Source organism: Lytechinus variegatus, chromosome 9 (assembly GCF_018143015.1).
Source record: "Lytechinus variegatus isolate NC3 chromosome 9, Lvar_3.0, whole genome shotgun sequence".
Classification (NCBI taxonomy): Eukaryota; Metazoa; Echinodermata; class Echinoidea; order Temnopleuroida; family Toxopneustidae; genus Lytechinus; species Lytechinus variegatus.
The window spans coordinates 33,728,478-33,739,780 of NC_054748.1; the positions used below are offsets into that span (position 1 = coordinate 33,728,478).

At 38.8% G+C, this 11,303-nt stretch overlaps 1 protein-coding gene across 2 annotated transcripts; it reads left to right on the forward strand.

Annotated features, from left to right (window-relative positions):
- The first annotated feature begins 369 nt into the window (after window positions 1-369).
- LOC121422034 lies at window positions 370-8,129 on the forward strand. Of its 2 annotated transcripts, XM_041616839.1 has the most exons (3): window positions 370-3,351; window positions 5,192-5,440; window positions 6,394-8,129. In XM_041616839.1, exons 1-2 carry the CDS (start codon window positions 1,027-1,029, stop codon window positions 5,420-5,422), a joined length of 2,556 nt encoding a protein of 851 aa, XP_041472773.1. In that variant the 5' UTR covers window positions 370-1,026; the 3' UTR covers window positions 5,423-5,440; window positions 6,394-8,129. The 2 variants fall into 2 exon arrangements, with proteins under 2 accessions (XP_041472773.1, XP_041472772.1); XM_041616838.1 differs by having other exon boundaries at window positions 5,192-8,129.
- The last annotated feature ends 3,174 nt before the right edge of the window (window positions 8,130-11,303 follow it).

Here is an 11,303-nt window from a genome sequence, read left to right on the forward strand (position 1 = left end):
CGTTCGATCCCGAAAGATGTTTCGGAAGTGTTCGAGACTAATCGTTAGTTTCCGGAAAATTAGTCTTTTTGCAAACTGTGATGGTGCTCCATTTTATATTTTTCTAAATTACACTGTACAATTTCTCTTTAACTGGGCTTCTTGAACAAGAATATTTAGCTAGTAGTTGATGAAGTATTTTCAAATACAAATCGATATTATTTTTCACAAAATAATTTATTGAATGGATACATTAACATTTTCAACGTCTGAAATTTAAATTTAAACATGACGTCATGTGCTAATAATGACGCAATTCATCATTCGGAGACAGTCGAGTCGAGTCGGCCTGCCGACCGCCGGTACGGTCATTCATTAACACACTTTAACATGACAGCCAATCTAATTTCGTAATCATGAATTTCCGCACGTAGTATTCGAACACCAAAAGCTTCACTTGTGTTGTATTTTCTTAAGTTTTCTACGATAAGAAATGGATGTGGAAGATTTATCAAATGTTTTGTCCGAAACCGCGAATTGTGAAGATAACTCTGATATCGTCAACAACTTGGATTTTCCTGAACAATATGTTGCACTTGCAGACACCTCTCCAATTTTTCGTGTATCTGTGCCATCGACTGTGTACAAAGTGAATGGTGAACAGATTTGTATGCGCTGTATGAATGGATGTAGGCCTAAGCTGAGGCCAACATTTCCTCACGACATAAAAACTCTGAATTCAGACGCCAACCCTCCTATCTGTCGTTCCAGTAAGATGAAGCTTACATGGCATGCTTGGCATAGTTTAGCTTTCATGTCTTCATTTCAAGTTCATTCTCTTGTTCCTCATGAAAATGTCGGTGCCAACACGGCCCATCTTCAAAATGTGAATGATCAAGTTCAACTTCAAATTGATCTTTGATAGAGCAAAGATATTAGACTCTAAATTCTAAGTTAGACACTGATAAGTCAGAGACTAAATTTCTGAAGTTTCAAACAAGAATTCTCTTTAATTTTTCTATAAGCAGGATAAGATAATTGTTAAAAATGGCAGACGTTGCAGTCCGTAATTGTAGAATGTCTCATCATGGACATCAAAGACAAAAATCTGAGAAGCAAAATTATAGCTATAGAAGTGGACGAGGGAATCCTTGTGCACAAAAATATCAAAGTAAGAATCCGAACTGGAGAGATCAGAATCGGCCAACTTTCTTCCGTTTGGATAGCACTGGAGAGAATTCAGGAAGCAGCTGCGAGGATTTGAACGGAGCAATTTCCCCTGAAATTCAACAAGCATCAAATCACTGCCAGCCCAGATTTCAATCGCAGGACAATAAGTTTACGTGTACTCGTCAAGGTGGTGGTCTACTTGACAAAGTCCAATCTGCCTTAGGGCCGTTAGGAGTGTCAAATCAAACTTGGCATCCTCCTCGGAGGGAGACGACCAGAAACTTGATGCAGTCGCAAGGGACCCTGTCAAATAGTCCAGACTCTCATCTTGCCACTTTAGATTCTGTAGCAGAAAAGTTAACCAACATGAGCATGCCGAAACACCCTCCGCATTGGGGTAACCCGATGGCAAACTCGCAGCAGAGTAGCCAGATGGGTCCACCCCGTCATAACGCCCAAGGCCAGTGGGGACGGACTTTTGTTCCGCAGGATAGAGGCCATGCGCCAATCTTCCATCCTTACCAGGGAATGAACCAATCCCCTTTTCTGGCATCGACACAAAATTATCAAAGGAACCTCTACAGTAATCCTTGGCATCAAATGATGGGTGGGAATAATCAACGTCATCCTCCTTATCATCAGGGATTCCATCACTTTGCTCCCCCTCCTCCTCCTTTTCCATGGCAACAGTTGCTAGGTCCCCAGATGATGCAAGGGTTTGCCCACCAGGGACCAATGAATAGAAACCAGAGAGCTCGATCTCCTCCAAAGAAGCCTAAGTGGAATAATGGACATGGAAATCGGCAAAGAACATTTCCTCAGTCAAAACCCAAGTCTCAGTCTCGATGCCATGCTGATCATAGCAGTTCTTCTGTAACATCTTCCTCTGAAACGTGTGTCCAAATCTCCAGTCAAATCAGATCATGTATTGACAAGACTGTTGTACATGTGCAAATCAACACATCTGAGGTTAAAAGTGATGAAACATTAGTAACTGCTGACTGTGGTTCAGAAGAATTCATAGGACATGTAGTTGACAGTAGTGCAATAATTTCACCAGAACGGACTGAAGACTTAGTAAAGACTAGTCAAGCTGAGGAACGTATTGCAAATTTTAGTGACCTCAGCAAGTCTAATACTTCATGTCTCATGGTAAAAGCAGATGAGGAAAATGTTGCTGTTCAAAATGAAAATTGTCAAACTACAAATGAGCGTAAAGATGGCAGTAAAAAGAATGAAGAAAGCGAGTTTAATGAACGACACTCATCGATCGAACTTATTCTCGCCGACTACAAGGTACAATCCAGCACTCAAGATAAAGAGATGGCTCTTTCATCCAGCAGTGATCCCGAATCAGGAAGTGATTCAGACAGTGCAGTAGAGGCAAATGCAGATCTTTGGGAGAGTTTCACAGCAAGCGATGACCCATACAATCCTCTGTGTGGCTGGCGCTGTAGTGACAGTATTCAGGAGGGTCACCCTGGCACGAAGTCGTCTTTCCAAGAATGCCACATAGACTCTGGAACAGATGAGGGGGACAATTGGTCAGAGACGGATAGTGATGATGACTATGATAGTGGGGATGATAGTCCTGTTGACGATGTTGACACCAGTCTTCCAAGATCATTCAAGCTGTCCGATCCTCAGCTCCAGGAACTGAGAGACAGCCTCTCCTCGACACCCAAAGAGAAGCCAGATTCCGATTCTGGTCATCACCCTTCAGTGGCCTTTATCCTTGGTTCAACCTCGAGTTCATCCGATGACGATGATGACGACGATGACTGGGACACTCTTGATGATCCCTCTACCCTAGAGGATGATCCTCTCTGGGACTCGTTCAACAGACCAAGGGACCCGTACAGTCCCATGGAGGCCTGGAAATGCCATGATTCTAATTTGTCTTCCAGCGTTCCCGCCTCAAGCCCTTCAACCCCAATGAGAAAAGACTCTGTTGAAGGACTAAGGACTTTGTTGCTAGCATCAACAGAACGGAAAGAGACACTACCTCGGATATGTGAGGGATTGCCTTCCAGGGAGAGCGACATTGAAATCTTTGACATTGCTACTATCAGGGTCCATGGGGCCAGAGATGATATTGATCTTGGATCACCCACAGTCGCTGAAGGTTCTATGAAGCGTGTTGCCAGTGCCAGCTGTCTACGGAGATACCAGTTGACTCCACAAGACAAGGCTTCCAAAAAGGTATTAACCTTAACAGAGTCATACCCCTCCCCCAAAAAAAATATTAATCAAAGAAATGCAATAAAAAAATGCTACAAAATACAAAGAAAGTAAGGAATTTTGAGGTTTGAGGCAAATGGCAAAACATTTCCCTTTCTCTTTTGTGGAAAAAAAATTGTTGTCATAAAAAAATGATTGTTCATAATGCTTTCTTGATTTGATAAATGCTGTAAAATTGTGTACATTGTAGAAACACTCATTGCCGAATGCCTAGTCACGTAATAATAATAGGCATTATGTATAGCGCCAGCTATCTAGAGACACATTGTTATTACATATTATTATTACCCCGGCTTTAGCTCGAGCTGCCTGTCAGCGCTCCTGCATTCAAGGAATTAATCCTGCTGGGTACCCATTCATCTCACCTGGGTTGAGTGCAGCACAATGTGGATAAATTTCTTGCTGAAGGAAATTACGCCGTCGCCATTGCCGGGATTTGACCCCACGACCCTGTTTCAAAGTCAGAAGACTTATCCACTGGGTCACTAGGCTCTTAGGCCTATATTTCAAACCAGTGTGAATGTACTACATGTATAGTTCATGTAACAATGACAACAATGAGATACATGGACATTGTACAATAACGTGTACGCTGGGGTTCTGGGAATGTACACAGTGTCAGTTTGTACATAGATCCCATACAAATGTGATCATTTCATTCCATGCAGTCTGAATCTTGTACATTTTTTTTTTTGGGGGGGGGGTAACTGGAGCTTTTACAATGAATGCTTCATCCTTGTCCCGGGGGGGCCACTTACGTTGGCGAGTGGATACCATGCGCGACCAAAAAAACACGTAAAAAGGATGTCTTTTTCACGATAGGGCACGTTACGTACGTAACGTGATAAGGGTGTCAAAAACACGAAAATTATGAAAAAAGGGTATCTATTTCGCTAGGAAAATTACGTGTTTAGGGTCGAATTTGCGGGGATGATAAAACAAATTAGAATGTTTTAAAAAGGATGTTCTTTTGGCCCCAAAACTTCGTGTTTAGAGTCCGATTTGCGCGAGGTGTAGAAGGTGGGGTCGTATACTAAACCAAATAAGGTTAAGCCGACGACCGAAGGACCCGTAACAATAAAACATTCCTGTACTTGTTTAGGGGTTCATTTCAGGGAATATTTGCCAAGAGTATCATTTTGTTTCCAATACTTGTTAAGGGTAGGGTTTCACACGCCAATACTTGTTAAGGGGTGCATTTTCAGAATATGGAAATTACGTGTTTAGGGTGCTTTCCGAGACCCCATGGTCGCGCATGGTATCCACTCGTGAATGGAAGTGGCCCCCCGGGATCCTTGTACATTTTAGTTTATGTGTATGAACATGTTTGATGTATGTCAGGATTTACAATCTTTGTAGAACTAATTTACTTTCCTTTACATGCAACAAGGACTAAGGTTGCATCAGATGACTAGTACCCATGCATTGTATGACTCACATTGTAAAATAACCTTTACCTGGCTTTTTTCACCATTGCGCAATGTTATTGGTGTGTTGATGCCTTATACCATGGTCACATTTGCTCTACGGCGGCCGTACGGCTAGTCGAAAACAGCCGTTTCAACATTTTTTGTACCAACTACATGTAGGTGGTTTGAATTGAAATTAATAAAACGGCTGTTGTCGACTCGCCGTACGGCCGCCGTAGATCAAATGTGACCAAGGTATAAGTGATGTTATGTCATTAAAAGCCGTCAAACCATTTTTTCAGTAATAACTTACATGTACGCAGTACATACAATAACTTAGGTTGCAATATCCTTGATTATTCTGCTTGATTCGTTAATCAAAATATCCGCAGGTTCGCTTCTGCCCCGACTCGTCTTTCATCGTCCTTGTCGAGAAGGATCCAGCGTCCTGTGAAACCAACCCCACCCAGGCCTCAGAGAACGACTGGCAAGCCTGTGCAAGGGATAGGATGAGATTCAAGGCACGCATTGATCAACTCTCTCGTGTACTCGACCCTGTTCTCACAAACACACATCGGGAGCAAGTCTACACATCTCGAATGGCAGAGGGGGAGGACAGATGACACCTAGACGGTCAAGAAGTAAATTGATTATTATTTTCCTAAATGTGTATTCTGTGATATTATGCTATATATTTGTTCCATTTATTTTTTTGTTAATTATTTTAGTTTGTAAATGAGTTGATTCTTTGAGAACAATTTAGACACTCATAGAGATGTAAGGAGAGGGGACACTTGATTCTTTCAGTTAAATTTCTGTTGCTATGCATATTTTTTTTTTCTTCGAGCAAAGTAATACTTTTCCCATCATGTAAGTTTTCCTCGTACATGTAATTGCATGTCGTTAAGCCATTTTCACAAATGGTTTGTAAATTCTGTAGACCGTCCTATTCACAATTACATGTACATGGAGCCCATTCCCAAGCTTGCTTTTTACCCACAACATTTGTTTGTTCTTACTAAATTTGCGATTAAGTGAATCTTCTATATTTATCTTTAAATAGGTAAGAAAGCCTAAATATATTTTTTTTCCGGACAGTTTGTAATGACTTGATTCAATATGTATATGGGCCTTTTATTTTATTTCCCTGAGTGAGTGCGTGTACACAGGCCTGGTGTACAGCAAGTTAAACAGAATTTTGTTTTACTGACTCTTGGGGCATTTGTTTTGGACACAGCCATTTTCCTGTTTTAGCTACCCCTTTCCTGGTTGTATGGCAATATTTCATTTTTTTTCATATTGCCTTTGAGTTTGATATAAATATCTGGGTTTTTTTTTTTAATGTACATGTAACTCTTATTCAATTTATCCCTTTTTGGGGGTGTAGATTTAGGTCCTTTAACATAATAGGTCATTTAGTTTTACAATTGATTTTAATCTACAAAATTTCTAGCTTCATGTATTCATTTGCATGAACCAGGAGACTAATCAGTTGTAAATAATTGCTTACTGAGCCCTTATATTCTTTTTCTTTGTTGTATGTTTAAATTAAGTGCCTTTTTCTATTAAATTGTACTCTTGTTATTTTCATCAGGTTGGTGTTTCATAAAGCTGTTGGTAAGTTATGACTGATGATCCTTTCTTACACACTAAATAATAATCTATGAACATTTAATTGTGAATATCATTTACCACAAGAAAGGGTCACCAGTCGTTCAAAAAGTGATTCTTAAATTTAGAACTACATGTGTGAACAGCTTCATGAAACTCCCCCCCCCCCCCCGCGATCTGTACCCAATTCAAACACAAAGCTTAGCGCTTAATCGTAGCCGTAGGGCTGGTATTTTCAAGTATGATGACATTGATCATTGTGTGAAATCAAGCATACAAATCAGCTGTATGATCAATGACAAGATTTTGTGTTACTGGATCATGATGATGGCATTACATGTACACATACATTCGCATGATATGGGCAGCTTTTGTCTTTACATGGGCAATTGTGCATTACATGTACACTACATGTATACATGAAGTGGATTTCAAATTGAATTTATCATAAGTTTACATGAGGGTTATTAACATGGGTCCTTTTTAAAGGAATGATAATTGATGAGTGGGAAGTGGCAATTATAACTACATGTAAAGAGAGGTAAAGGAAAAATCATAACTTCTGTAGAAATTGCTTTGAAATTTGTACTTCAAAATAAATAGGGATTGAGTATTTCTTTTCCTGACCTACATGTACATGATGTGATCCTTTATATCAGTTTATAGCACAATTATTCAGTCACGCTTATGAATTATTTCATTGTAGGGACTAGGGCGTCTACATGTGTGTGGCTATATAATGTAATTCACATTAAAATGTAATGCACATCTAACCTGGGGTAGTACATGAAAATGTGTCCCCAGCCATGCATGTACTGTATGCCTAACTGCACCTGTTGTACACGTACATGTACAAAGGTACACATCAACATGCATGGGTATTTATACATGTACATGCACTGTGACAACTGACAAGTGATGCCAGTAACACGAGTGGAATTTGCTGGTATGTACATGTACATGTACACAAAGTACTGTGTATACAACACCACCACATCATATTGAAATAAACGTAAGAATTGCATTTTTGTCAAGTGATTTTCATACACATGTATGACTCGGGACCATAAATATCTACATGTAGTATCAAAGATGCTTTAGTCTAAGCCAATTTTCTTGGTCTAAGGGGGTGTTGCAAGAAAATATTTGCAATCAATCGCAAATATTCTTTTACAATTTTACAATTGTTTAATCACTTTTAGCTTTAGCAAATCAGATTACACTCCTTGTTACATGGAGCAGATTAGCAATCAATCACAATTTTGCAATTAATTGCAGCGGCATATGCTTGATTTCGGGAACGAAAATAGACTTGCGATTGATCGCAAGTTTCTTGCAATGCCCCATTAGTCTAAGACCACATGGAGTTAAACTGCATGTAAATTGATTAGACCAAGTGGCTTAAAAAAAAATGTTTTTGACTTCCTCAAATACTTTCGTGTTTATTACCATACAGTTAAACATTTACATATTACATATAACCCTGTGTGTTTGGAAATGTGTATACACTTTGTGTGTGTTCTGATCAGTCACCTCTGTCATAGTCAGATGTTAAAACCTCTTATCTGAAATTTACCACAAAAAAGGGAGAAATCTCCAGTTTATAATGTCTTTTTGCATACAAGTGGGAACATTCTTTTGACTACATGTAGGAAGACTTCTGTACTGTTATTCAGAGACTATTTTCAGACAATAAGAGGTCACCAACATTGCCATATTTCTAAAAATACAGCCTTTTTCTTAGCTGCATGTAGTCATGTACCCCCATACATGTATATCTTAAAATTTTGAGATGAGAGGTTTCAGCACCCCAGTTGCAATAGAATGTAAATGAGTTCATATTTTATGCGGTTATCTATCTTTTGTTTGTAGTGTCTTTGTACTATCATTTCAGTCAATATATCTTGTTTGTTTTGATCCATAAAGCCTTGCATAGGTCACCATAAAAAAATGATGCAATAGAGTGACAATGCACTCTGATTCGCATGTGCTCAACTAAAGGCATATATTTGCTGGGAATTGTTGGCTTACACATCACCTCATTTAAATTTCATTAGAAAAATTGATTGTAATAGCAAAGAATGTTTTCGTGGAAACCATTCCATAAAAGTTGTAAGCTCTGTTTATTTCAGTAAAATCCTTGGTTATGATTGGTTGAAGATTATTTACCATTCTTTGACTGTTACTATGGTAACTGTTAAAGAATGGAAATGGCAACTTGCCAGTGCTGGCAACCCTAATGAAACTTTTTCCACGTCATAAAAAATGATCTGTTTGAATTCTATTGAGCTTTATTTACAAATGTATTGCTTTCTTTTTACTGAAGTACAGTGTTTGATTTTCAGTTCTTAAAGTTAGATATTTTATGTCCAGATTATATTTTTTATCTACATCTATGTAGCCTAAACATATCTTATGGCAGTTTTTCTGAGCATCGAAAGCTTTCATTGATTGTCATTGGAATTTAATGGGATGTAGATTTTCCTTTTGGAAAAAAAGAAAGAAAAACTTATTCTGTTGGCTTTATTTCATTTTGACATGAGAAAACAATTTCATTTAAGTCAGGTTTATTGATATATTTGATCGCATATTTTGACAAAACTGTTGTTTCTGAAATAACAATGGCAAAAATATTTTTGAAAAATGCTGTTTCTTATACAGGTACATGGTGAAATTAATATCTTTGGGGGAAATTAATTGATTTTACTTGAGCAGTTGATATTTTAGTCTAAAATTATTGGGAAATTACTAGAGTACTACTGAAATTGTAACTATATGTATGTTCTGAAACTGAAGTATGTCAATAATTAACAAAATATATCTGAAGGAAATTTGATTAATTCAACGATTTGAAATTCTTTGTGTGTATGTCTGTTTAGAGTTAGATAGTTTGTTGCAAGTAGAATCGTGAGGAGAGGATTTAATGGAAGAAAGAATTGGTAAAAAATTATGAAATATGGAGAGGAAGAGAGAGCGCGGGGGATGAGGGGGAGAACAGTGAGAGAGGGGGGATGAATGTGAGAGAATGGGGGGGGGGAGAGAGAGATGGACACGAGCAGAAAGAAGGGGGTGGGGAGAACGGAGAGAGGGGGAGAGGGTTAAGAAGGGGATAGTTGAGGGAGGGGGAAGTTGGATGAAACAAGGAGAAAGATAAAATGAGGAGGAAGGGAAGTGAGAATTAAGCTAGAGATGGAGGAGGTGGGGTGAGAGAAGCGGGAAGAAGGACAGATGGAGGGGTGGATGAAAAGACATACAGGGGAGGAAAGGGGAAGAAATAAGGATGAGAAATGACAGGTTTGGGTCGTGTAATTTTATATCACCCCTTCCGTTCCATGATTATAAAGCTAGTCCTCCCCACACCTTACTACTTTTGTACAGTCTCTGTGAGTCCTGTCGCCTTTCCCCTGTGGGGCTTTAAGTCTCACCCCCCCCCCCCTCACGCTAAATAGAAGCATTTTTAAAACATCTCGTCGGGGGAAAATACAGCGTTGTGGTGATGGTGATGACGATGATAGTAATGATATGATGATGACATAATAATGATTATGATGTTGATGATGGTGAGGATGGGGATGAAGAAATGATGATGGTGATAATGATGTGGTGATGATGGTGATTGTGATGATGATGATGGTGATGATAATGATGAAAAATGGTAATTTCATTTCAACGAAAATAAATTTGGCAAGCAAAAAAAAAATGGTTGTCATCACAAAAATAAGGTCATTTTGTCCTAAAATACATGGCTTATTTCGATTTTGAATGATATATTTCTTACCATAAGATCACAAATAGTAGGGGGACATTTGATATTGTGTCCCCCTACTATTTTGAGTAGGAGAGGCACGTCCCCTTGTTCCCCCTGGGATTTCCGCCCATGATTTAAAAAACTATTTATGGTTAAATGAAACATGTCCCTGGGACTGATTTTATTGTCAGGTCATCCGGTCGCACAATCAGTGATTTGATCATTTTAAGATGAAACAATTTAGATTGGAATGTATGAAGATGAGGAAAAATTAGGATCTGAAATTATTATTGATGTTTGCATGAGGAGGGAAGAGACCAAAAAAAAAACATAACCGAAAATTTTAGGTAAAACTTTAAAAAAGGGGCGAATTTTTTACCAGGGATAATAAATGTCATTATCTTTTCCAGATGCACTTTTTCGAAAAGGTCCTAAGAAGCACTCGATCTACCCCCTAGCTGCCCCTTCAGAATGCTCAAGGTACGATAATGGAGATGCGTGATACTGACGGGAGGGGGGGGGGTCTACGAAATGTATGTCTACGCTCTGCAATGACATAATTAACATGGTGTGCGAGCAGAATTTCAACAACAAAACAGTTGTGAGCAAGCAAATGAAAAACAAATAATAAACAAAAGCAAAAAAATACTTCTATATAATAAACAAAAAACTAATATTTGCGATTGATAGATTTTAGCAATATATCTTTGATAAATACTTCGAGCCATTTCCCCCCTCCTTTTCCTTTCCCTTTCCTTACCTTTCCTTTCTTTTCCTTTCCTCTCCTCTCCTCTCCTTCCCTTTCTTTTCCTTTCCTTTCCTTTCCTTTCCGTTCCTCTCCTTTCCTTTCCTTTCCTCTTCCTTTTCTTTCCTTTTTTAAGAATGGCCCCATGCAAGCCCCCTAACTATAAACCAGTGTTACTTTTTATTTTTTTTCTTTTCTTGGTGGTGGCACATTTTTTTTTGAGGGGGGGGGGCATGGCCCCAAATGCATGCAACCCCTAGTACACCAGTGCATCGACACAGTCTGATTTGAATGACCCCTCCTTGAATACGCCCTGTACACCTCAACATCATACGTATAAATAGAATAACTGAAAACGGAATCAATATCATCTACCCATCCCATTGTAAAATAAAGTAAC